Source organism: Microtus oregoni, unplaced genomic scaffold, assembly GCF_018167655.1.
Source record: "Microtus oregoni isolate MIOR12 unplaced genomic scaffold, Mior012 000123F_ref0000434, whole genome shotgun sequence".
NCBI lineage: Eukaryota > Metazoa > Chordata > Mammalia > Rodentia > Cricetidae > Microtus > Microtus oregoni.
Genome location: NW_024544755.1, coordinates 1,340,417 through 1,367,148, shown reverse-complemented (window position 1 = coordinate 1,367,148; position 26,732 = coordinate 1,340,417). Strand labels below are relative to the sequence as shown.

General features: G+C 36.3%; 1 protein-coding gene across 1 annotated transcript; it reads left to right on the top strand.

The window, feature by feature from the left end:
- Window positions 1–405: 405 nt before the first annotated feature.
- On the top strand, window positions 406–26,615 carry LOC121444414 (cyclin-dependent kinase 16-like). Its single transcript, XM_041646224.1, has 15 exons — window positions 406–676; window positions 1,489–1,622; window positions 2,612–2,737; window positions 2,863–2,919; window positions 8,303–8,417; window positions 13,699–13,793; window positions 14,464–14,526; window positions 15,964–16,087; window positions 18,156–18,276; window positions 20,563–20,660; window positions 21,662–21,767; window positions 22,634–22,676; window positions 23,628–23,718; window positions 24,915–24,992; window positions 26,374–26,615. The coding sequence occupies exons 1-15, from the start codon at window positions 412–414 to the stop codon at window positions 26,409–26,411; spliced, it is 1,554 nt and encodes a 517-aa protein (XP_041502158.1). The 5' UTR covers window positions 406–411; the 3' UTR covers window positions 26,412–26,615.
- Window positions 26,616–26,732: the final 117 nt, after the last annotated feature.

Sequence of the window (26,732 nt, the reverse complement as noted above, 5' to 3'; positions counted from 1 at the left end):
AGAATATTGCACACGTAATAAACATGATAATTAGAATATCGCATGCATATCATACATAAAATTAGAATATTGCATACGTAATTTACATGATAATTAGAATATCGCGTGCATATCATACATGGATTAGAATATTGCATACGTAATAAACATGATCATTAGAATATTGCGTGCATATCATACATGAAATTAGAATATTGCATATGTAATGAACATGATAATTAGAATATCACATGCATATCATACATGAAATTAGAATATTGCATACGTAATAAACATGATAATTAGAATATCACATGCATATTATACATAAAATTAGAATATTGCATAAGTAATAAACATGATAATTAGAATACTGCATGCCGACGCCCACCCTGACCCCTGACCCCTCCCCTGTGCCCCGCCCAGGCGGCCATGGACCGGATGAAGAAGATCAAGCGGCAGCTGTCCGTCACCCTCCGCGGGGGGCGGGGCCCAGACAAGAGCAGCAGAGCGGCCGCCGTGGAAGAGCCAATCGGGGGCCGCGGGGGGCGGGGCCCAGACAGGAGCAATGGATCCGCCGATGCCGCCAACGCCGAGCCGGAGGGAGGCAGGGACCCGGGGGCGGTGACCACCACCCCATCCCGCGGGGTTCCTGGGGACCTGCACCCCGATAGGGGCCCGCTCAGCTCCGCGCCAGGTACAGATTTCATTATTAATAATATATGAAATATAATATACAAAATATTCTAATTTTATATTCATTATGCATGCAATATTCTAATTTTATGTTTATTGTGTATGCGTGCAGTATTCTAATTTTATGTTTATTATGTATGAAATATTCTAATTTTATTTTTATTTATTATGTACATAATATCCTAATTCTATATTTATTTATTATGTACACCATATCCTAATTCTATATTTATTTATCATGCACACAATACCCTAATTTTATATTTATTTATTATGCACACAATATTCTAATTTCTATATTTATTTATGATGTACACAATACCCTAATTCTATATTTATTATGCATGCAATATTCTAATTTTATGTTTATTGTGCATGCAATATACTAATTTTATATTTATTGTCTATGCGTGCAGTATTCTAATTTTTATATTTATTGTGTATGTGTGCAATATTCTAATTGTTATGTTTATTGTGTATGCATAAAGTATTCTAATTTTATATTGATTATGCATGCAATATTCTAATTTTATATTTATTTATTATGTATACAGTCCATTTCCTTTATAAATAAATCTTTTATTTATTTATTATGTAGGCAGTATTCTAATTTTTATGTTTATTATGCGTGCAATATTCTAATTTTATGTTTATTGTGTATGCATGCAATATTCTAATTTTTATATTTATTGTGCATGCATGCAATATTCTGATTTTTTTATATTTATTGATCATGGACACATATTCTGATTTTTTTATATTTATTGATCACACATGCCATATTCTGATTTTTTTATATTTATTGATCCGCAGAGATCGTCCACGAGGACACCAAGATGGAGTCGGACGGCGAGAGCGAACAGGCCTCCGCCACCTCCTCCGACGAGGTGCAGTCGCCCGTGAAAGTGCGCACGCGCAGCCACCAGCCGCGCAAGATCTCCACCAAGGTGTGGGGCCTGTGTTTATTATGCATGCAACATTCCAATTTTATATTAATTATGCATGCAATGCTCTAATTTTATATTAATTATGCATGCAATATTCCAATATTATGTTAATTATGCATGCAATATTCTAATTTATATTTATTGTGTATGCAATATTCTAATTTTATGTTAATCATGTATGCAATACTCTAATTTTATGTTCATTCATTATGTGTGCAATATTCTAATTTTATATTCATCATACATACAATATTCTCACTTTATATTTATTATGCATTCAATATTCTAATTTTATATGCATTATGCATACCGCATGCAATATTCTAATTTCTACAATTATTTATTATGCGTGCAATATTCTAATTTTATATTTATCATGCATTCAATATTCTAATTTTATGTTTATTATGTGTGCAGTATTCCAATTCTTATATTTATGCATTCATCATGCATGCAGCATTCTAATTTTTCATGTTTATTCATTATGCATGCAATATTCTAATTTTATGTTTATTAATTTTGCATGCCATATTTTAATTTTATTTATTCATTATGTGTGCAATATTCTAATTTTATATTTATATGTTATGCATGCAATATTCTAATTTTTACAGTTATTTATTATATGTGCAATATTCTAATTTTTACAGTTATTTATTATATGTGCAATATTCTAATTTTTATAGTTATTTATTTATTATGCATGCGATATTCTAATTTTTATTTTCCGTACATATTCTAATTTTATACTTATTTATTATGCACACAATACTCTAATTTTTATATTTATTATTCATACAATATTCTAATTTTATATTTACACCCTCACGCCTGCAGCCGGTTCCTGAGCTGCCCGGGACTCGAACTCTTGACCCCTTGGGGGGGAGAAGGCGCCGCCGCGCTAACCACTGAGCCGCCCTCTCTTCATTTTTAATTTCTTTTATTTTTTAATCTCTTTATTTTTAATTCCTTTATTTTTCATCACCCAGGACATCAACAAGCGCCTGTCGCTGCCCACCGACATCCGGCTGCCCGAGGGCTACCTGGAGAAGCTGATGCTCCACAGCCCCATCTTCGACAAGCCGCTCAGCCGGCGCCTGCGCAGGGTCAGCCTGGTGAGCGGTTTAATTAATTTAATAATTAATATTTAATATTTAATAATTTATTCCCCCCCTCCCCGGCTTCAGCACATCCCCCCTCCCCCCCCCCCCCCCCCCCCCCCCCCCCCCCCCCGCTGCAGTCGGAGATCGGCTTCGGGAAGCTGGAGACCCACATCAAGCTGGACAAGCTGGGCGAGGTGAGGGCCTCAATTCTTAAATAAATCAATTTATTTTATGTTTATTTCATAATTAAAAAAAAAGGAAAGGCGGGGAGGGGGTAGACATCCTGAATAAATAAATTTATTTATTTTTATTTCTTATAAATAATTCTTTTTAAAAAAGGAAAGGCGGGGAGGAGGCAGACATCCTTAAATAAATAAATTTCATTTTATAATTTAAAAAAAAAAGAAAAGGCGGGGAGGGGGCAGACATCCTGAATAAAGAAATAAATTTAGTTTTTTTTATTTTTTTTATAAATAAATTTTAAAAGAAAAGGCGGGGAGGAGGCAGACATTCTTAAATAAATAAATTTATTTTATTTTATTTTATAATTTAAAAAAAAGAAAAGGAGGGGAGGGGGCAGACATCCTGAATAAATAAATAAATTTAGTTTTTTATAAATAAATTTAAAAAAAGGAAAGGCGGGGAGGAGGCAGACATTCTTAAATAAATAAATTTATTTTATTTTATTTTATTTTATAATAAAAAAAAAGAAAAGGCTGGGAGGAGACAGAAATCCTGAATAAATAAATAATTTTTTTATGAATAAATTTATAAAAAGGCAGGAAGGAGGCAGACATCTTGAATAAATAAATAAATTTATTTATTTTTTATTTTTTTTATAAATAAATTTTAAAAGAAAAGGCAGGGAGGAGGCAGACATCCTGAATAAATAAATTTATTTATTTTTATTTTTTATAAATAATTTTTTTTTAAAAAAAGAAAATGCGGGGAGGAGGCAGAAATCCTTAAATAAATAAATTTATTTTATTTTATTTTATTTTATAACTTAAAAAAAAGAAAGGGAAGGGAGGAGGCAGAAATCCTGAATAAAGAAATAAATTTAGTTTTTTTTTATTTTTTTTTATAAATAAAAAGAAAAGGCGGGGAGGAGGCAGACATTCTTAAATAAATAAATTTATTTTATTTCATTTTATAATTTTTAAAAAAAAAGAAAAGGCGGGGAGGAGGCAGAAATCATGAATAAATAAATTTATTTATTTTTATTTTTTATAAATAATTTTTTTTAATAATTTTTTTTTATTAAGAAAAGAAGAAATAAAAACATAAACAAAAAACAAGTTTCCAGCTCCTCCCAGCCTCCCATTTCCCTCCCCCTCCTCCCACCCTTCTCCCCCTCCTCCCACCCTTCTCCCCTCCCCCCACTCCTCTCCCCCTCCCTCTCCAGTCCACAGAGCAGTCCAGGTTCCCTGCCCTGTGGTAAGTCCTAGGTCCTCCCCCCTCCGTCCATATCTAGGAAGGTGAACATCCAAACTGGCTAGGCTTCCACAAAGCCAGCACATTAAGTAGGATCAAAACCCCGTGCCATTGTCCTTGGCGTCTCATCAGCCCTCATTGTTCGCCATGTTCAGAGAGTCCGGTTTTATCCCATGCTTTTTCGGTCATAGTCCAGCTGGCCTTGGTGAGCTCCCAGTAGATCAGCTCCACTGTCTCAGTGGGTGGGTGCACGCCTCGTGGTCCCGACTTCTTTGCTCATGTTCTCCCTCCTTCTGCTCCTCATTGGGACCTTGGGAGCTCAGTCCAGTGCTCCAGTGTGGGTCTCTGTCTCTGTCTCCATCCATCACCAGATGAAGGTTCTATGATGATATGCAAGATATTCGTCAGTATTGCTCTCGGATAGGGTCATTTCAGGTTCCCAATCCTCAGCTACCCAAGGAACTAACTGGGAACCTCATCTTGGGCACTTGGGAGCCCCTCTAGGGTCAAATCTCTTGCTCACCCTAAAGTGGTTCCCTTAACTAAGAATTGTGGTTCCGTGCTCCCCTATCCACCTTTCCTTTATCCCAATTCTCCTGATTCCCCAAATCCCCCCTCCTTCCCTTCTACCTTTTCTCTCCCCATCTCCCCTTACCCCCATCCCACCCCACCCCCAAGATCCTAATTTTCTCCCCAGCAATTGGGTCTACTTCCCTTAGCCAAGAGGATAACTATATGTTTTTCCTTGGGTTCACCTTCTTACTTAGCTTCTTTAGGTTCACCTATTGTAGACTCCGTGGCCCTAATTTATGGCTAGAAACCAATTATGAGCGAGTACATCCCATGTTCATCTTTTTGGGTCTGGGACACCTCACTCAGGATAGTGTTTTCTATTTCCATCCATTTGCCTGCAAAATTCGAGAAGTCATTGTTTTTTACCGCAGCGTAGTACACTAGCGTGTATATATTCCATACTTTCTTCATCCATTCTTCCATTGAAGGGCATCTAGGTTGTTTCCAGGTTCTGGATATTACAAATAATACTGCTATGAACATAGTTGAACAAATGCTTTTGTCATATGATAGAGCATCTCTTGGGTATATTCCCAGGAGTGGTATTGCTGGGTCCAGGGGTAAGTTGATCCCGAATTTCCTGAGAAACCGAAACACTGACTTCCACAGTGGTTGCACAAGATGGCATTCCCACCAGCAATGGATGAGGGTACCCGTTCCTCCACAGCCTCTCCAGCAAAGGTTATCCTTGGTGTTTTTGACTTTAGCCATTCTGACAGGTGTAAGATGATATCTCAAAGTTGTTTTGATTTGCATTTCCCTGATTGCTAAGGAAGTTGAGCACGACTTTAAGTGTCTTTTGGCCATTTGAACTTCCTCTGCTGAGAATTCTCTGTTCAGTTCAGTGCCCCATTTTTTAATTGGGTTAATTAGCATTTTAAAGTCTAGTTTCTTGAGTTCTTTATATATTTTGGAGATCAGACCTTTGTCTGTTGTGGGGTTGGTGAAGATCTTCTCCCAATCAGTAGGTTGCCTTTGTGTCTTATTGACTATGTCCTTTGCTTTACAGAAGCTTCTCAGTTTAAGTAGGTCCCATTTATTCAATGTTGCCCTTAATGTCTGTGCTTCTGGGGTTATACATAGGAAGCGATCTCCTGTGCCCAGCTCCTGTAGGGTACTTCCCACTTTCTCTTCTATCAGGTTCAGTGTGTTCGGGCTGATATTGAGGTCTTTAATCCATTTGGACTTGAGTTTTGTGCACGGTGATAGATAAGGGTCTATTTTCATTCTTCTACAAGATGACATCCAGTTGTGCCAGCACCATTTGTTGAAGATGCTTTCTTTCTTCCATTTTATACTTTTAGCTCCTTTATCGAAAATCAGGTGTTCATAGGTTTGTGGGATAAAATCCGGGTCTTCTATACGATTCCATTGGTCGACTTCTCTGTTTTTATGCCAGTACCACACTGTTTTCATTACTGTAGCTCTGTAATAGAGTTTGAAGTCAGGGATGTTAATGCCTCCAGAAGATCCTTTATTGTATAGGATTGTTTTGGCTATCCTGGGTTTTTTGTTTTTCCATATAAAGTTGATTATTGTCCTCTCCAGATCTGTGAAGAATTTTGATGGGATCTTGATGGGGATTGCATTGAATCTATAAATAGCCTTTGGTAGAATTGCCATTTTTACTATGTTGATCCTCCCAATCCAAGAGCAAGGGAGGTCCATCCATTTTTTGGTATCCTCTTCAATTTCTTTCTTCAATGCCTTAAAGTTCTTGTCAAATAGATCTTTCACTTCCTTGGTTAGATGTACCCCAAGATATTTTATGCTGTTTTTGGCTATTGTGAATGGTGAAGCTTCTCTGATTTCCCTCTCTGCTTCCATATCCTTTGTGTATAAGAGGGCGACTGATTTTTTGGAGTTGATCTTGTATCCTGCCACATTACTAAAGCTGTTTATCAGCTGTAGGAGTTCTTTGGTGGAGTTTTTGGGGTCGCTTATGTACACTATCATATCATCTGCAAATAACGAAAGTTTAACTTCTTCCTTTCCAATTCGAATCCCCTTGATTCCATTATGTTGTCTTATTGCTATTGCTAGAACTTCAAGCACTATATTGAAGAGGTATGGGGAGAGTGGACAGCCTTGTCGTGTTCCTGAGTTAAGTGGGTTGGCTTTGAGTTTCTCTCCGTTTAATTTGATGTTAGCTGTCGGCTTGCTGTATATAGCTTTTATTATATTTAGGTATGACCCTTGTATCCCTAATCTCTCCAAGACTTTTAACATAAATGGATGTTGAATTTTGTCAAATGCTTTTTCAGCATCTAATGAAATGATCATATGGTTTTTTTCTTTCAGTTTATTTATATGCTGGATTACATTGATAGATTTTCGTATGTTGAACCAGCCCTGCATCTCAGGAATGAAGCCTACTTGATCATAATGGATAATTTTTCGGATGTGTTCTTGGATTCGATTTGCCAGTATTTTTTTGAAGATTTTTGCGTCGATATTCATGAGTGAGATTGGCCTGTAGTTCTCTTTCCTGGTTGAGTCTTTGAGTGGTTTTGGTATCAGAGTAATTGTGGCTTCATAAAAGGAGTTTGGTAATGACCCTTCTGTTTCTATCTTGTGGAATACATTAAGGAGTATAGGTATTAGATCTTCTTGGAAGATCTGGTAGAATTCCGCATTGAAACCATCTGGTCCTGGGCTTTTTTTGGTAGGGAGGTTTTTGATAACCTCTTTTAATTCTTCGCGAAAAACAGGTCTATTTAGATTGTTCACCAGGTCCTGATTTAACTTTGGTATATAATATTTATCTAAAAAAGTATCCATTTCCTTTACATTTTCCAATTTTGTGGCATATAGGCTTTTGTAGTAAGATCTAATGATTCTCTGAATTTCCTCTGTGTCTGTGGTTATGTCCCCCTTTTCATTTCTGATCTTATTAATTTGCAAATTCTCTCTCTGCCGTTTGATTAGCTTGGATAGTGGTTTGTCAATCTTGTTGATTTTCTCCAGGAACCAGCTTTTTGTTTCATTGATTTTTTTGTATTGTTTTCTGTGTTTCTATTTTGTTGATTTCAGCCCTCATTTTGATTATTTCCAGTCTTCTACTTCTCCTAGGTGAGTCTGCTTCTTTTTTTTCTAGAGCTTTCAGGTTGGCTGTTAAGTCCTGAATAAATAAATTTATTTATTTTTATTTTTTATAAATAATTTTTTTAAAAAAAAAAAGAAAATGCGGGGAGGAGGCAGAAATCCTTAAATAAATAAATATATTTTATTTTATTTTACAAATTTTTTTTAAAAAAAAAAAGGAAAGGCGGGGAGGAGGCAGAAATCCTTCATAAATAAATTTATGTTTTTGGATTTTTTTTAATAATTTTTTTAAAAAAAGGCGGGGAGGAGGCAGACATCCCGAATGAATAAATTTATTTTTTTTATTTTTTTTATAAATAAAAAGAAAAGGCGGGGAGGAGGCAGACGTCCTGAATAAATAAATTTATTTATTTTTCATTTTTTTTAATAAATTTTAAAAAACGGCGGGGAGGAGGCAGAGAATCCGTAATAAAATAAATCGGTTTAACCCCCTCCCTCCGCGGTTGTCCACCCTGCGCGGCCCAGGGCACCTACGCCACTGTCTACAAAGGCCGGAGCAAGCTGACCGACAACCTGGTGGCGCTCAAGGAGATCCGGCTGGAGCACGAGGAAGGCGCACCCTGCACGGCCATACGGGAAGGTACGCGGCCCGCCTGAATTTATATAATTTCTGGTTTATTTTTACTTATTATTTATTTATTAATTTATTAATTTTTTTATTTTTATTCATTTTTATTTATTAATTTATTAATTAATTATTCACTTACATAATTTTCATTTATTTATTTATATTTATTATTTATTTATTTATTTATTATTTATTATTTATTAATTATTTTTATTGATTTATTTTTATTTATTATTTACTTATTAATTTATTAATTATTTTTATTTATTAATTTTTATTCATTATTTATTCATTAATTTATTGTTTTTTATTCATTTATTTTATTGATTGATTGATTTTTGTTTATTTTTTATTTTTACTTATTTGTTTATTGTTTTTATTTATTTATCTTTACTTATTATTTACTGATTTATTATTTATTTTTTATTTATTTATTTTTATCCATTATTTATTTCTTAATTTATTATTTTTTATTTATTTATTTTTATGTGTCGATTGATTTTTATTTATTCTTTATTTTTATTTATTTGTTTATTGTTTTTATTTATTTATTTTTATTTATTATTTATTTATTAATTTACCAATTATTTTTTATTTATTTATTTTTATTTATCGATTGATTTTTATTTATTTTTTATTTTTATTTATTTATTTGTTTATTGTTTTTATTTATTTATTTATATTTATTATTTATTTATTGATTTATTAATTATTTTTATTTATTTTTATTTATTATTCATTTATTAATTTATTGCTTTTTATTTATTTATTTTTATTTATCGATTGATTTTTATTTTTTATTTTTATTATTTGTTTATTGTTCTTATTTATTTTTATTTAATATTTATTATTTATTTGTTTATTCATTCATTCATTTATTTATTTATTTATTTATTGCAAGCCCCATCTTAGACGTTCTTGACTCCGCGGCACACTGTCTCTAGGATATTTTTATTTTTTTTTTAATATTTATTTATTTATTTATTTATTTATTTATTAAAGATTTGTCTCTTCCCCACCACTACCACCTCCCGAATTTTATTTTTTATTTATTTATTTATTTATTGTAAGCCCGTGGCACACCACCGCCGGAAGGATATTTTTTTTTAATTTTTTATTCACTTATTTATTTTTCACTTATGTATTTATTAAAGATGTCTGTCTCTTCCTGGCCGCCGCCGCCGCCTCCCAAATTTTATTTTATTTTATTTTTTAGTTTATTTTTTTTTAATTTTTATTTATTTATTTATTATTTATTTATATTAATTATTTATTTATATTAATTAATTTATTTATTTATTGCAAACCCGTCTTAGACGTTCTTGACTCCGTGGCACACTGTCTCTAGGATATTTTTATTTTTTTAATTTTTATTTATTTATTTATTAATATTATTTATATTAATTAATTAATTTATTTATTTATTTACTTATTTGTTTTTGCAAACCCATCTTAGACGTTCTTGACTCCGTGGCACACTGCCTCTAGGATATTTTTAATTTTTTTTTATTTCTATTTATTTACTTATTTATTTATTTATGTATTGATTAAAGATTTCTGTCTCTTCCCCACCGCCGCCGCCTCCTGAATTTTATTTTATTCTTTCTTTCTTTCTTTCTTTCTTTCTTTATTTATTTATTTATTTATTTTTTTGTCGCAAACCCCGTCTTAGACGTTCCTGACTTCGTGGCACACCGCCACTAGGATATTTTTATTTATTTTTATTTTTATTTATTATTTATTTATTAATTAAAGATTTCTGTCTTTTTCCCCCCACCGCCGCCTCCTGAATTTTATTTTTTAATTTTTTATTTATTTTTTATTGGTTGATTGATTTTTTTAATTTATTTATTTATTAAATATTTCCGCCTCCTCCACCTCCCATTTCCCTCCCCCGCCCCCGTCTGAGACGTCTCTGTGATCAGTGTGGACAGGTTCAGAACCGGATCCAACTGAATCAGACCAGATCAGACTGGTTCGAAACCGGATCAGACCAGATGAAAACGGTTCAGGCTGGATGTAACAAGTGTAGACAGGTTCTAAACCGGATCCAACTGCATCAGACCGGATCAAACTGGATAAAACAAGTGTAGACAGTTTCAAAACTGGGTCCAACTGGATCAGACCGGATCTAACCAGTGTGGACCACGCCTGCCAGGTTTATCCTTCCTTAAAGATTTATTTATTTATCATGCATACAATATTCTAATTTTTATATTTATTTATCACAGATACAATATTCTAATTTTTACATTTATTTATCATGTATACAATATTCTAATTTTTATATTGATTTATTAAGTATACAATATTCTAATTTTTATATTTATTTACTATATATACAATACTATAATTTTAAATCTATATATTAGGTATAAAATATTCTAATTTTTATATTTATTATATATACAATATTCTAATTTTTATATTTATTTATCATGGATACAATACTCTAATTTTAGTATTTATTTATCATGTATACTATATTCTAATTTTTATATTTATTGTGTATACAATACTCTAATTTTATATTTACTTATTATGCATACAATATTCTAATTTTATATTTATTTATTATGTATGCAATATTCTAATTTTTATATTTATTTATTATGCATACAATACTCTAATTTTACATTTATTTATTATGCAGACAATACTCTAATTTTTATACTTATTTATTATGTATACAATATTCTAATTTTATATTGATTTATTATGTACACAATATTCTGTCTGTATGCCTGCATTCATGTATGCAATATTCTAATTTTTATATTTATTTATTATGCATACAATACTCTAATTTTACATTTATTTATTATGCAGACAATACTCTAATTTTTATACTTATTTATTATGTATACAATATTCTAATTTTATATTGATTTATTATGTACACAATATTCTGTCTGTATGCCTGCATTCCAGCAGAGGGCGCCCAACCCTGTGACCTTGGCGCTGAGCCGCCCTGGGGTGGCCGGGACTCGAACTCGGGACCCGGGGCCGAGCAGGCGGCGCTCTAACCACTGAGCCGCCCCTCCAGCCCCTGTGTGGTTCTTATCATTATTTATTTGTTTTTATTTATTAATTTATTTTGATATTTTTGTAGACAGGGTTTCTCTGTGGCATTGGGTTCCCATCCTGGAACTCGCTCTTGCAGGCCAGGCTGGACTTGAACTCAGCACCCGGCTCTTGTCTTTATTGAGATAGACGAGGGGTCTCACTCCTGCCCTGTATCCACAATAAATAAATAAATATAAAAATTATAATATTGTATCCATAATGAATAAAGAAATATAAAAATCAGAATATTGTATCCATAATGAATAAATAAATATAAACATTAGTGCATTGTATACATAATAAATAAATATAAAAATTAGCATATTGTATACACAATAGATAAATAATATTGCGTACATAATAAATATAAAAATTAGAATATTGTGTACATGATAAATAGATATGAAAATTAGGATATTGGATGCATAACAGACATAAAAATCAGAATATTGTGCACATGATAATCAAATATAAAAATTAGAATATCGTGTACATAATAAATATAAAATTAGAATATTGCATGCATAATAAATAAATATAAAAATTAGAATATTGTATACATAGTAGATAGATAAATATAAAAATCAGAATATCGTGTACATGAAAATTAAATATAAAAATTAGAATATTGCGTACATGATAAATATATAAATTAGAGTATTGCATGCATAATCAATAAATATAAAAATTAGAATATTAAAAAAATTAGAATATCGTGCACATGATAGATATAAAAATCAGAATATCGTGCACATGATAGATATAAAAATCAGAATATCGTGCACATGTTTGATAGATAAATATAAAAATTAGAATATTGCATACATAATAAACATAAAATTAGAATATTGTATACATAATAGACAAATATAAAATTAGGATATTGCATGCATAATAGACATAAAAATCAGAATATCGTGCACATGATAAATATGAAAATCAGAATATCGTGCACATGATAGATATAAAAATCAGAATGTCGTGTACATGATTGATAGATAAATATAAAATTAGAATATTGCACGCATAATAAATAAATACAAAAATTAAAATATTGTATACATAATAAATAAATTTAAAAATTAGAATATTAAAAAATTAGAATATCGTGTACATGATAGATATAAAAATCAGAATATTGTACACATAATAAATGTAAAAATTAGAATATTGCATACATAATAAATATAAAATTAGAATATTGTATGAATAGTAAATAAATATAAAAATTAGAATATTGCACACATAATAAATGTAAAAATTAGAATATTGCATGCATAATAAATAAATATAACATCGGAATATTGCATACATAATAAATTAATGTAAAAATTAGAATGTTGTACGCATAATAAATATAAAAATTAGAATGTTGCATACATCATAAATAGATATAAAAATTAGAATATTGTGCACATGATAGATAAATATAAAAATTAAAATATTTCATGCATAATAAATAAACATAAAAATAGTATATTGCGTACATAATAAATATAAAAATCAGAATATTGCGTACATGATAGATATAAAAAATCAGAATATCATCCACATGATAGATATAAAAATCAGAATAATGCATATATAATAAATAAATATGAAAATCAGAATATTGCGTACATAATAAATATAAAAATCAGAATATTGTGCACATAATAAATATAAAAATCAGAATACTGTGCACATAATAAATATAAGAATCAGAATATTGCATACATGATAAATATAAAATCAGAATAATGCATATATAATAAATAAATATGAAAATCAGAATATCGTGCACATAATAAATATAAAAATCAAAATATTGTGCACATGATAGATATAAAATCAGAATATTGCATACATGATAAATATAAAAATCAGAATATCGTATATATAATAAATAAATATAAAAATCAGAATATCGCGCACATGATAGAAATCAGAATATCGTGCACATGATAGATATAAAAATCAGAATAATGCATATATAATAAATAAATATAAAAATCAGAATATCGTATATATAATAAATAAATATGAAAATCAGAATATCGCGCACATGATAGATATAAAAATCAGAATATCGTGCACATGATAATTAGATATAAAATCAGAATATCGCGCACATGATAGACATAAAAATCAGATATCGTGCACATGATAATTATATATAAAATCAGAATATCGCATACATAATAAATAAATATGAAAATCGGAATATCGCCCGCGCCTGCCCCCGCAGTGTCCCTGCTCAAGGACCTCAAGCACGCCAACATCGTCACGCTCCACGACATCATCCACACCGACAAGTCCCTCACCCTCGTCTTCAAGTACCTGGTAAGGTCGGGGGTCACGGCAGGTCACGGGGGTCGGAGGTCGGGGGTCGGGGGTCGTGGCCCCGGGGGGTGATGGGAGATTTCCCAGGGGCCCGTGCCTCGGTTTCTCCCCGTTGTGCCCCCGTACCTGGTAAGGTCAGGGGTCGGGGGTCACGGCGCGGCCCCGGGGGGGGGGGTCATGGGAGTTTTCCCAGGAGCCCTCGCGGGCGGGTCGGGGGTCGCGGCCCCGGGGGGTGATGGGAGATTTCCCAGGGGCCCGTGCCTCGGTTTCCCCTCCGTTGTGCCCTGGCCCCAGGGGGTGATGTGAGATTTCCCAGGGGCCCTCGCGGGCGGGTTGGGGGTCAGGGGTCGCGGCCCCGGGGGGTGATGGGAGACTTCCCAGGGGCCCGTGCCTTGGTTTCCCCTCCTTGTGCCCTGGGCCCGGGGGGTGATGGGAGATTTCCCAGGGGCCCTCGCGGGTGGGTTGGGGGTCAGGGGTCGCGGCCCCGGGGGGTGATGGGAGATTTCCCAGGAGCCCTCGCAGGTGGGTGGGTCGGGGGTCACGGCCCCGGGGGGTGATGGGAGATTTCCCAGGGGCCCTTGCGTTCGGGTCGGGGGTCACGGCGCGGCCCCGGGGGGTGATGGGAGATTCCCCAGGGGCCCGTGCCTCAGTTTCCCCCCTGTGCCCCCAGGACAAGGACCTGAAGCAGTACCTGGACGACTGCGGCAACGTCATCAACGCGCACAACATCAAGGTGGGGGCGGGGGGGACGGCGGGGGGCGGGGTCCCCAAAAACGACGTTTTCCCCCCAAAATGACTTTTCCCCCCAAAACGATGTTCCCCCCAAAACAATGTTTTCACCCCAAAAACGATGTTTTTCCCCAAAAATGACGGTTTTTATCCCAAAAACGATGTTTTTCCCCAAAAATGACGGTTTTTATCCCAAAAACGATGTTTTCCCTCAAAAATGATGTTTTTCCCCAAAAATGTTTTCCTCCCCAAAATGTTTTTTGCACCCCAAAATGATGTTTTTCCCCAAAAATCATGTTTTTCCCCAAAAATGATGTTTTTCCCCAAAAAATGATGTTTTTCTCCCCAAAATCATGTTTTTCTCCACAAAATGATGTTTTTCCCCCAAGATGATGTTTTTCCCTCAAAAATGATGTTTTTCCTTCAAAAATGATGTTTTTCCCCCAAAATGTTTTTCCCCCAAAACAATGTTTTTCCCCAAAAAACGATGTTTTCTCCCAAAAATGATGTTTTTCTCCCAAAAATGAAGATTTTTTGCACCCAAAGATGATGTTTTTCCCCCAAAAATGATGTTTTTCCCCAAAAATGACATTTTCCCCCAAAAAATGATTTTCCCCCAAAAATGATGTTTTTATCCCCAAAATGATGTTTTTTTGCACCCAAAAATGATATTTTGCACCCAAAAATGATGGTTTGCTCCCAAAAATGATGTTTCTTTACACCCAAAACTGATGGTTTTTTGCACCTAAAAATGATGGGTATTTTTGCACCCAAAAATGATGGTTTTTTGCACCCAAAAATGTTTTTCCCCAAAAATGATGGTTTTTTGCACCCAAAAATGATGGTTTTTTGCACCCAAAAATGATTTTTTTTGCACCCAAAAATGTTTTTCTCCCAAAAATGTTTTTTTGCACCCAAAAATGTTTTTCCCCCAAAAATGATGGTTTTCTCCCCAAAACGTTTTTCTCCCAAAAATGATGGTTTTTTGCACCCAAAAATGCTGATTTTTTTTCATACAAAAATGATGATTTTTTGCACCCAAAAATGATGATTGTTTGCACCCAAAAATGATGGTTTTTTTGCACCCAAAAATGATGATTTTTTTGCACCCAAAAATGATGGGTTTTTTTGCACCCAATAATGATGATTTTTTTTGCACCCAAAAATGATTTTATGTACCCAAAACTGATGTTTTTCTCCCCAAAATGATGTTTTTCTCCCCAAAATGATGATTTTTTTCACCCAAAAATGATGATTTTTTTCACCCAAAAATGCTGATTTTTTGCACCCTAAAATGATGATATTTTTTGCACCCTAAAATGATGATATTTTTGCACCCTAAAATGATATTTTTTGCACCCACAAATGCTGTTTTTTTGCACCCACAAATGATGATATTTTTTGCACCCTAAAATGATGATATTTTTCTGGGCACCCGCAGCTGTTCCTGTTCCAGCTGCTCCGCGGGCTGGCGTACTGTCACCGCCAGAAGGTGCTGCACCGCGACCTCAAGCCGCAGAACCTGCTGCTCAGCGAGTGCGGCGAGCTCAAGCTGGCCGACTTCGGTACCGTGGCCCGGCACCGATATGCTAATTTTACGTTAATCATGCATGCAATATGCTAATTTTATAGCAATTATGCATGCAGCATTCTAATTTTATGTTAATTATGCATGTGGTATTCTGATCTCATATCAATCATGCGTGCGGTATTCTAATTTTATATTAATTATGCATGCAGTATTCTAATTTTATGTTGATTGTGTATGCGGTATTCTAATCTTATATCAATTATGTATGCGGTGTTCTAATTTATAATAATTATGCACGTAGTATTCTAATTTTGTGTTACGTATGCACGCAGCATTCTAATTTATTTCTACTTAATATGCATGCAATATTCTAATTTTTATGTTTATTTATCATGGACGCAATATTCTAATTTTATATTAATCATGCATGCGGCATTCTAATCTTATATTAATCATGCATGCGGTATTTAATTTATATTAATTATGCCTGCGGTATTCTGATTTTATATCTATTTAATATGCATGCCATATTATATGTGTGCAATATTATAATTTTTATATCTATTTATCATGTGTGCGATAGTCTAATTTTTATATTTATTATGTATACAATACTCTAATTTTTATATTTATTTATTAGGTGTACAATATTCTAATTTTTATATTAATTCATCATATGTATAATATTCTAATTTTTAAACCTATTTATTATGCACACAATATTCTAATTTTCATATCTATTTATTATGTGCACACTATTCAGGATGTATCCAGTATTCTAATTTTCATATTTATCTATTTATTCATGATGTGTACAATGTTCTAATTTTTATATTTATCCGTTATGTATACAATATTCTAATTCTCTTTCTATTTGTCTATTATGAATACAATATTCTAACTTTATATTTATAACAGACACTATATTATAATTTTATATTTATGACGGACAATATTATAATTATATATTTATTACGGATACAATATTCTAATTTTATATTTATTATGGACACGATATTATAATTTTATATTTATGATGGACACGATATTATAATTTTATATTTATGACAGACACTATATTACAATTTTATATTTATGGCAAATACAATATTATTATAATTTTGCATATTAATTACGGACACGATACTATAATTTTATATTTATGACAGACACTATATTATAATTCTATATTTATTATGGATACAATATTATAATTTTATATTTATGACGGATACGATATTATAATTTTATATTCATTACGGACACGATACTATAATTTTATATTAATTACGGACACGATATTATAATTTTATATTCATGACAGACACAATATTATAATTTTATATTTAATACGGACACGATATTATAATTTTATATCTATGACGGACACGATATTATTATAATTTTATATCTATTACAGACACGATATTATTATAATTTTATATGTATTACGGACACGATATTATTATAATTTTATATCTATTACGGACACGATATTATAATTTTATATTTATGACGGACACAATATTATTCTAATTTTATATTCATTACGGACAAGATATTCTAATTTTATATTAATTACGGACACGATATTCTAATTTTATATCTATTACGGACACAATGTTATAATTTTATAACTATTACGGATACGATATTAGAATTTCATATTAATGACGGACACAATATTACAATTTTATATTTATTACGGACACAATACTATAATTTTATATTTATTATGGGTACAAATTGTTATAGTTTTATATTAATGACGGACACGATATTATAATTTTATATCTATTATGGACACAATATTATAATTTTATATTAATGACGGACATGATATTATAATTTTATATTTATGACGGACACGATATTATTATAATTTTATATATTTATGACGGACACTATATTACTATAATTTTGTATATCTATTACGGACACAATGTTATTATAATTTTGTATATTTATGACGGACACGATATTATTATAATTTTGTATATTTATAAGGGATATGATATTATAATTTTATATTTATTATGGATATGATATTATAATTTCATATTTATCATCCCCCCCGGGGACTCGAACCCGGATCCCTGCAGGCCTGGCACGAGCGAAGTCGATCCCCACGAAGACGTACTCGCACGAGGTCGTGACCCTGTGGTACCGCCCCCCTGACGTGCTGCTGGGCGCCACCGAGTACTCGACACCGATCGACCGCTGGTGAGGGGGCGGGGCTACCCATGATGCCTTGCTCTCCTCCCTACCCACAATCCCTTGCTCTCCCCCCTACCCACGATGCCTTGCTCTCTCTCCCCTACCCACAATGCCTTGCTCTCCACGCCACCCCGACGTGCTGCTGGGCGCCACCGAGTACTCGACCCCCATCGACCTCTGGTGAGGGGGCGGGTTACCCACGATCCCTTGCTCCCCTACCCACAATCCCTTGCTCCCCTACCCACGATCCCTTGCTCCCCTACACCCCTACCCACGATCCCTTGCTCTCCCCTACCCACGATGCCTTGCTCTCCCCCTACCCACGATGCCCTGCTCTCCCTCTACCCACGATGCCTTGCTCTCCCCCTACCCACGATGCCTTGCTGTCCCCCTACCCATGATGCCTTGCTCTCCCCCTACCCACGATGCCCTGCTCTCCCCTACCCACGATGCCTTGCTCTCTCCTACCCACAATGCCTTGCTCTCCCCCTACCCACGATGCCCTGCTCTCGCCCTACCCATGATGCCCTGCTCTCCCCTACACACAATCCTTTGCTCTCCCCTACCAACGATGCCCCGCTCTCCCCCTACCCACAATGCCCTGCTCTCCCCTACCCACGATGCCCAGCTCTCCCCTACCCACGATGCCTTGCTCTCCTCCCCCTACCCACAATACCTTGCTCTCGCCCCTACCCACGATGCCCTTCTCTCCCCGACCCACAATCCCTTGCTCTCCCCTACCCACGATGCCCAGCTCTCCCCCTACCGACAATGCCCTGCTCTCCCCTACCCACGATGCCCTTCTCTCCCCTACCCATGATGCCTTGCTCTCCCCACTACCCAGGATGCCTTGCTCTCCCCCTACCGACGATACCTTGCTCTCCCCCTACCCACGATGCCTTGCTCTCCTCCCCCTACCCACAATCCCTTGCTCTCCCCCTACCCACGATGCCCTGCTCTCCCCTACCCATGATGCCCTTCTGTCCCCTACCCACGATGCCCTGCTCTCCTCTCCTACCCACGATGCCTTGCTCTCCCCCTATTCATGATGCCCTGCTCCCCTACCCACGATGCCTTGCACTCCCCTACACACGATGCCCTGCTCTCCCCCTACCCACGATGCCCTGCTCTCCTCCCCTACCCACGATGCCCTGCTCTCCTCCCCTACCCACGATGCCTTGCTCTCCCCCTACCCACGATGCCCTGCTCTCGCCCTACCCATGATGCCCTGCTCTCCCCTACACACAATCCTTTGCTCTCCCCTACCAACGATGCCCCGCTCTCCCCCTACCCACAATGCCCTGCTCTCCCCTACCCACGATGCCCAGCTCTCCCCTACCCACGATGCCTTGCTCTCCTCCCCCTACCCACAATCCCTTGCTCTCGCCCCTACCCACAATGCCCTTCTCTCCCCGACCCACAATCCCTTGCTCTCCCCTACCCACGATGCCCAGCTCTCCCCCTACCGACAATGCCCTGCTCTCCCCTACCCACGATGCCCTTCTCTCCCCTACCCATGATGCCTTGCTCTCCCCATTACCCAGGATGCCTTGCTCTCCCCCTACCCACGATGCCCTGCTCTCCTCCCCTACCCACGATGCCTTGCTCTCCCCCTACCCACGATGCCCTGCTCTCCTCCCCTACCCACGATGCCTTGCTCTCCCCCTACCCACGATGCCTTGCTCTCTACCCACGATGCCCTGCTCTCCCATACTCACGATGCCATTCTCCCCTACCCAAGATGCCCAGCTCTCCCCCTACCCACAATGCCCTGCTCTCCCCTACCCACGATGCCCTGCTCTCCTCCCCTACCCACGATGCCCTGCTCTCCTCCCCTACCCACGATGCCTTGCTCTCCCCCTACCCACGATGCCTTGCTCTCTACCCATGATTCCCTGCTCTCCCATACTCACGATGCCATTCTCCCCTACCCAAGATGCCCTGCTCTCCCCTACCCATGATGCCTTGCTCTCCCCTACCCACGATCTCTTGCTCTCCCCCCTACCCACAATCCCTTGCTCTCCCCTACACACGATGCCCTGCTCTCCTCCCCCTACCCACGATGCCCTGCTCTCCTCCCCCTACCCACGATGCCCTGCTCTCCCCCCTACCCATGAGGCCTTGCTCTCTACCCACAGTGCCTTGCTCTCCCCTACCCACAATGCCCTGCTCTACCCACGATGCCCTGCTCTCTACCCACAATGCCCTGCTCTACCCACGATGCCCTGCTCTACCCACGATGCCCTGCTCTCTACCCACGATGCCGTGTTCTCTACCCACGATGCCGTGCAGGGGCGTGGGCTGCATCTTCTACGAGATGGCCACCGGCCGCCCGCTGTTTCCCGGCTCCACCGTGGAGGAGCAGCTGCACTTCATCTTCCGGGTGCTGGGTGAGAGCTGAGGCAGGGGGATGACCAGTGTGGGCGGGGGAGCTGAGGCGGGGGGATGACCACAGTGGGGATGGGGAACTGAGGCAGGGGGATGACCAAAGGGGGGAGCTGAGACAGGAGGATGACTGAGGACGTGGAGGAGGAGCTGAGACGGGGATGACTGAGGACGTGGAGGAGGAGCTGAGACAGGGGGATGACTGAGGACGTGGAGGAGCTGAGACAGGGGGATGACTGAGGACGTGGAGGAGCTGAGACAGGGGGACGACTGAGGACGTGGAGGAGGAGCTAAGGCAGGGGGATGACTGAGGACGTGGAGGAGGAGCTGAGACAGGGGGATGACTGAGGACGTGGAGGAGCTGAGACAGGGGGATGACTGAGGACGTGGAGGAGGAGCTGAGACAGGGGGATGACTGAGGATGTGGAGGAGCAGCTGAGACAGGGGGATGACTGAGGACGTGGAGGAGGAGCTGAGACAGGGGGATGACTGCGGACGTGGAGGAGGAGCTGAGACAGGAGGATGACTGAGGACGTGGAGGAGGAGCTGAGACAGGGGGATGACTGAGGACGTGGAGGAGCTGAGACAGGGGGATGACTGAGGACGTGGAGGAGGAGCTGAGACAGGGGGATGACTGAGGACATGGAGGAGCTGAGACAGGGGGATGACTGAGGACATGGAGGAGGAGCTGAGACAGGGGGATGACTGAGGACGTGGAGGAGGAGCTGAGACAGGGGGATGACTGAGGACGTGGAGGAGGAGCTGAGACAGGGGGATGACTGAGGACGTGGAGGAGGAGCTGAGACAGGGGGATGACTGAGGACGTGGAGGAGGAGCTGAGACAGGGGGATGACTGAGGACGTGGAGGAGGAGCTGAGACAGGGGGATGACTGAGTACGTGGAGGAGGAGCTGAGGCTGGGGATGGCCGACGTGGGAGGAGCTGAGGCAGGGGGATGGCTTTGGGCCGACCGGGTGGACTCGAACCCGCGCCCGCCCATCCCCCAGGCACGCCGACGGAGGAGACCTGGCCTGGCATCCTCTCCAACGAGGAGTTTCGCACCCACAACTACCCCAAGTACCACGCGGAGGCGCTGCTCAGCCACGCGCCACGGTGAGGAGGGTGGCCGGGACGGCGGTTTCGGGGGTCCCCAAGGAGGCGAGACGGCGGGATGGCTGTTTCGGTTGGCCGGACAGTGGTTTCGGGGGGCCCCGCTGAGGCTGGCGGGCGGGACGGCGGTTTCAGGGGGCCCCGGGGTGTGGGGGGACTGACGGTTTCGTTGTCCCAGGGGTGTTGGGGGAATGGCGGTTTCAGGGGGCCCCGGGGTGTGACGGCAGTTTCGGGGGTCCCCGGGGCGTGGGGCGAATGGTGGTTTCTGGTTCCCCGGGATGTGGGGAGACGGTGATTTCGGGGGGCCCTGGGGTGTGTTGGACAGCGGTTTCTGGGGGCCCCAGGGTATGGGGGGAATGGCAGTTTCAGGGGTCCCCAGGGTATGGGGGGAATGGCGGTTTTTGGGTCCCCGGGGTGTGTTGGAAATGGCGGTTTCAAGCGTCCCCGGGGTGTGGGGGGACGGCGGATTCTTGGGTCCCCAGGGTGTGTGGGGGAAACGGCGGTTTCGGGGGTCCCTGGGGTGTGATGGTGGTTTCAGGGATCCCCGGGGTGTGGGGGAATGGCAGTTTCAGGGTTCCCCGGAGTGTGGGGGGAATGGCGGTTTCGGGGGGCCCCAGGATGTGAGGGGATGGCAGTTTCGGGGTCCCCAGGGTGTTGGGGGAACGGCGGTTTCGGGGGCCCACGGGCAGGCGGGATGGCAGTTTCGGTGTCCCCAGGGTGCGGGGGGAATGGCGGTTTCTGGGTCCCCGGGGTGTGGGGGGGAAACGGCAGTTTCCGGGGGCCCCGGGATTTGCGGGGACTGCGGTTTCGGGGGTCCCCGGGTGTGGGGTCAGGGGGTCATGGGCACCGCCCCCTTTTCTTCCTATCAGGCTCGACGGCGACGGCGCCGACCTCCTGTCCAAGCTGCTGCAGGTGAGGGCGGGTGTTTATTATGTATGCGATATTCTGATATTACCTTAATTATGCATGCGATATTCTAATTTCACATTTATTCATTATGTATACAATATTCTAATTTTTATGTTTATTTATTATATACGCAATATTCTGATTTTATATTTATTTATTATATACGCAGTATTCTGAATTTATACTTATTTATTATGTATACGATATTCTGTTTTTATATTTATTAGGTGTAAAATTTTCTGACTTTATATTTATTCATTATGTGTACGATATTCTGATTTTATATTTATTCATTATGTACATAATATTCTGATTTTATATTTATTATGTGTGCAGTATTTGGGTTTCATATTTATTTATTTTTATTTATTAGGGACCCATCTACTCTCTCCCACGCAGTTTTTTCATTATTATTATTACTTATTATTAATTATTATTATTATTATTAATTATTTATTTTCATTATTATTTATTTTACTTATTATTCATCCTTTATTTTTATTATTTATTTTTAATTATTTTCATTTGTTTTTTATTTTCATTATTGTTTATTTTTGTTTATTATTTATTTTTATTATTATATATTTTATTTGATATCATTTATTCTTATTATTATTTATTTATTATTTATCATTTATTTTTATTATTATTTATTTTAATTATTTATTACTTATTTTCATTATTATTTATTTATTTTTATTATTTATCATTTATTTTCATTATTATGTTATTTATTATTTTCTTTTATTTATTGTTTATATTTATTTGTTTTTATTTATTATCATTTATTTTCATTATTGTTTATTATTTATTTTTATGTATTATTCATCATATATTTTGATTATTACTTTTTATTATCATTTATTTATATTTATTATTTATTATTGTGTATTATTTATTGTTATTTATTATTTCGATTATTATTTATATTTATATATTATCTCCCCCCTGTAGTTCGAGGGCCGACACCGGATCTCCGCGGACGCCGCCATGCGACACGACTTCTTCCTCAGCCTGGGCGAGCGGATCCACCAGCTTCCCGACAGTCCGTCCTGATCTTTTATCGATTGATTATTGTTTTATTTTTATTGATTTATTGTTTTTTTTTAATTTATTTATTATTTTTTTATTTTTCATTTTTTTTCACTTCCACTTTTATTATTTATTATTATTTTATTTTTAATCATTTTTTATTTTTTATTTATTTAATATTATTTCATATTTATTTTTTATTTTTTATTTATCTAATATTTTTTTGATTTATAATTTTTTTCTTATTTTATTTATTTTTTTTTATTTATATTTCCCTTCCACTTTTTTATTTTTTATAATTTATTATTTTTATTTTTATTTATTTTTTATTATTTATTTATTATTTTTTTTATATATATTTATATTTTTTTACCCTTCCACTTTTTTTATTTTTTATTATTTATTATTTTTTTAATTTTTATTTTTCACTTCCATTTTTTTATTTTTTATTTATTTATCTTTTTTGTTTTTTATTTATCATTTTTCATTTTTTATTTAATATTTTCTTATTTTTTATTTATTTTTACCTTCCACTTTTTAATTTTTTATTTATTATTTTTAATTTTAATTTTTTAATCATTTTTTTATTTTTTGTTTATTTTTTCCCTTCCACATTTTTTACAAAATTCTCCTACAGTCCATAGCGTTTCAGGACTCCACTATTTTTATTTTTTATTGTATTTTATTATATTTTGTCTTATTTTATCTTTATTTTAATTTTATTTTATTTTTATTTTATCTTATTTTTATTCTATTTATTTTTTTCCTTCCACGGTATATGAAATTCTCCTAGAGTCCATAGCCTCACAGGACTCCACTATTTTTATTTTTTATTTTATTTTTATTTCTCCTTATTTTTTTTCTTCTCTGGTGTACGAAATTCTCCGAGAGGCCATAGCGTTGCAGGACTCCACTTTTGATTTTTATATTTTATTTTTTATTTTATTTTAATTTCATTTTTATTTTATTTTAATTTAATTTTATTTTTATTTATTTTTATTTTATCTCATTTTTGTCTTATTTTTTTATTTTATTTTATTTTTGTTTTAATTTCATTATTTTATTTTAATTTATTTTATTTTATTGTAATTTAATTTTAATTTTATTTCATTTTATTTTTATTTTATCTCATTTTTATCTTATTTTATTTTTATTTTATTTTAATTTAACTTATTTTTATTTTATATTATTCTGTTTTCTCCCCCGCAGCCACGTCGATATTTGCACTAAAGGAGATCCAGCTCCAGCAGGAGGCCGCCCTGCGCTCCGCGCCCGCGCCCGACTCAGGTAACCGCTGACAACATTAATTTATATAAAATACAATAAAATCCACTTATTTATTCTGATTAAAATCCATTTATTCTGCTTAAAATCCATTTATTCTGTTTATCCTCCAGTCCCCCATGGTGTCTGCCCGCAGGCCCGCGAATAAAATCCAATAAAATCCATTTATTCTGGGTTTTTCTTTTTTCCTTTTTGTTTTTATTTTTTCCTTTTTTCTTCTCCTTTTTTTAAAATTATTCTTTCTTTTTTTTCCCGTTTATTATTTTTATATTTTTATTTTTTTCTTAAATTTTTCCCATTTATTTATTATTGATTATGTTTTAATTGTTGTTTATTATTATTTTTACTTAGTATGTTTTAGTTATTATTTATTATTATTTTTACTTATCGTGTTTTAATTATTATTTATTATTATTACTTATGTTTTAATTATTTTTTATTATTATTTTTACTTATCATGTTTTAATGATTATTTATTATTATTTTTACTTATGTTTTAATTATTATTCATTATTATTTTTACTTATCATGTTTTAATTATTTATTATTTTTACCTATCATGTTTTAATTATTACTTATTATTTTTACTTACCATGTTGTAATTATTTATTGCTTTTACTTATCATGTTTTATTTAGTATTTATTATCATTTTTACTTATCATGTTTTAATTAATTATTATTATTATTTTCACTTATCATGTTTTAATTATTATTAATTATTATGTATTATTATTTTCACTTACTTTATTATTTATTATTATTATGTTTCATTATTATTTTTTAATTACCATGAATGATTATTATCATTACTTAATTATCCTTTATGATTATTGATTATCATTATTTTACTATCCTTTATGATTATTGATGATCATTATTTAACTATCCTTTATGATTATTGATTATCATTATTTAACTATCCTTTATGATTATTGATTATCATTATTTAATTACCATTTCTGACTATTGATTATCAATTTTTAATTACCATTTATGATTATTGATTATCATTGAACTATCCTTGATGATTATTATTATTTAATTATCCGTTGTTGATTAATGATTATCATTATTTAATTATCATTAATGATTATTGATTATTATTATTTAACTATCCTTTATGGTTATTATTACTATTTAATTATCCTTTATGAATATTATCATTATTTAACTATCCTTTATGTTTATTGATTATCATTATTTAACTATCCTTTTTGATTATTGATTATCATTGTTTAATTACCCTTTATGATTATTGATCATTTTTTAATTACCGTCTATGATTATTGATTATCATTATTTAATTCTCCTTTATGATTATTGATTACTATTATTTAATTATCCGTTATTGATTATTGATTATTGATTCCCCCCCCCCCGCAGGCCGCCCCGCGTTCTGGGTCATGGACACCGAGTTCTAATCTCAGCCGAGAACGAAGCCCCAGGTCCCGCCCCGCGCGCAGCGGATGCAGGGGGATGACACTCACTTCACCCCCGGGGCCTGGACTCGCACCCGCGGCCTCCCCGCTCGTCCCCGCCATCCCCCTGCCTCCACCCCGACCTCCGACCCCCGACCCCTGACCCCCGACCCCCGTCTGTCTGCTGGGTGCTAACAGAGCTCTCGCCACGGATTGGCTGCGCTGTGTGTCTGTCATCATGGGGGGCGAGGGGGCAGCGCCGGGGATTGTGGGTAATGGAGTCCACGCCGGGGATTGTGTGTAATGACGTCCACGCCCGGGATT

Bases quoted from the DNA above. Each gene is read 5' to 3' on its own strand.
- LOC121444414 (XM_041646224.1), top strand. From the start codon at position 412: ATGGACCGGATGAAGAAGATCAAGCGGCAGCTGTCCGTCACCCTCCGC. The intron at 14,527-15,963 runs GTGGGGGCGGGG...GGGCACCCGCAG, and splicing joins TCAACGCGCACAACATCAAG to CTGTTCCTGTTCCAGCTGCT. The intron at 16,088-18,155 runs GTACCGTGGCCC...GGATCCCTGCAG, and splicing joins GCTCAAGCTGGCCGACTTCG to GCCTGGCACGAGCGAAGTCG.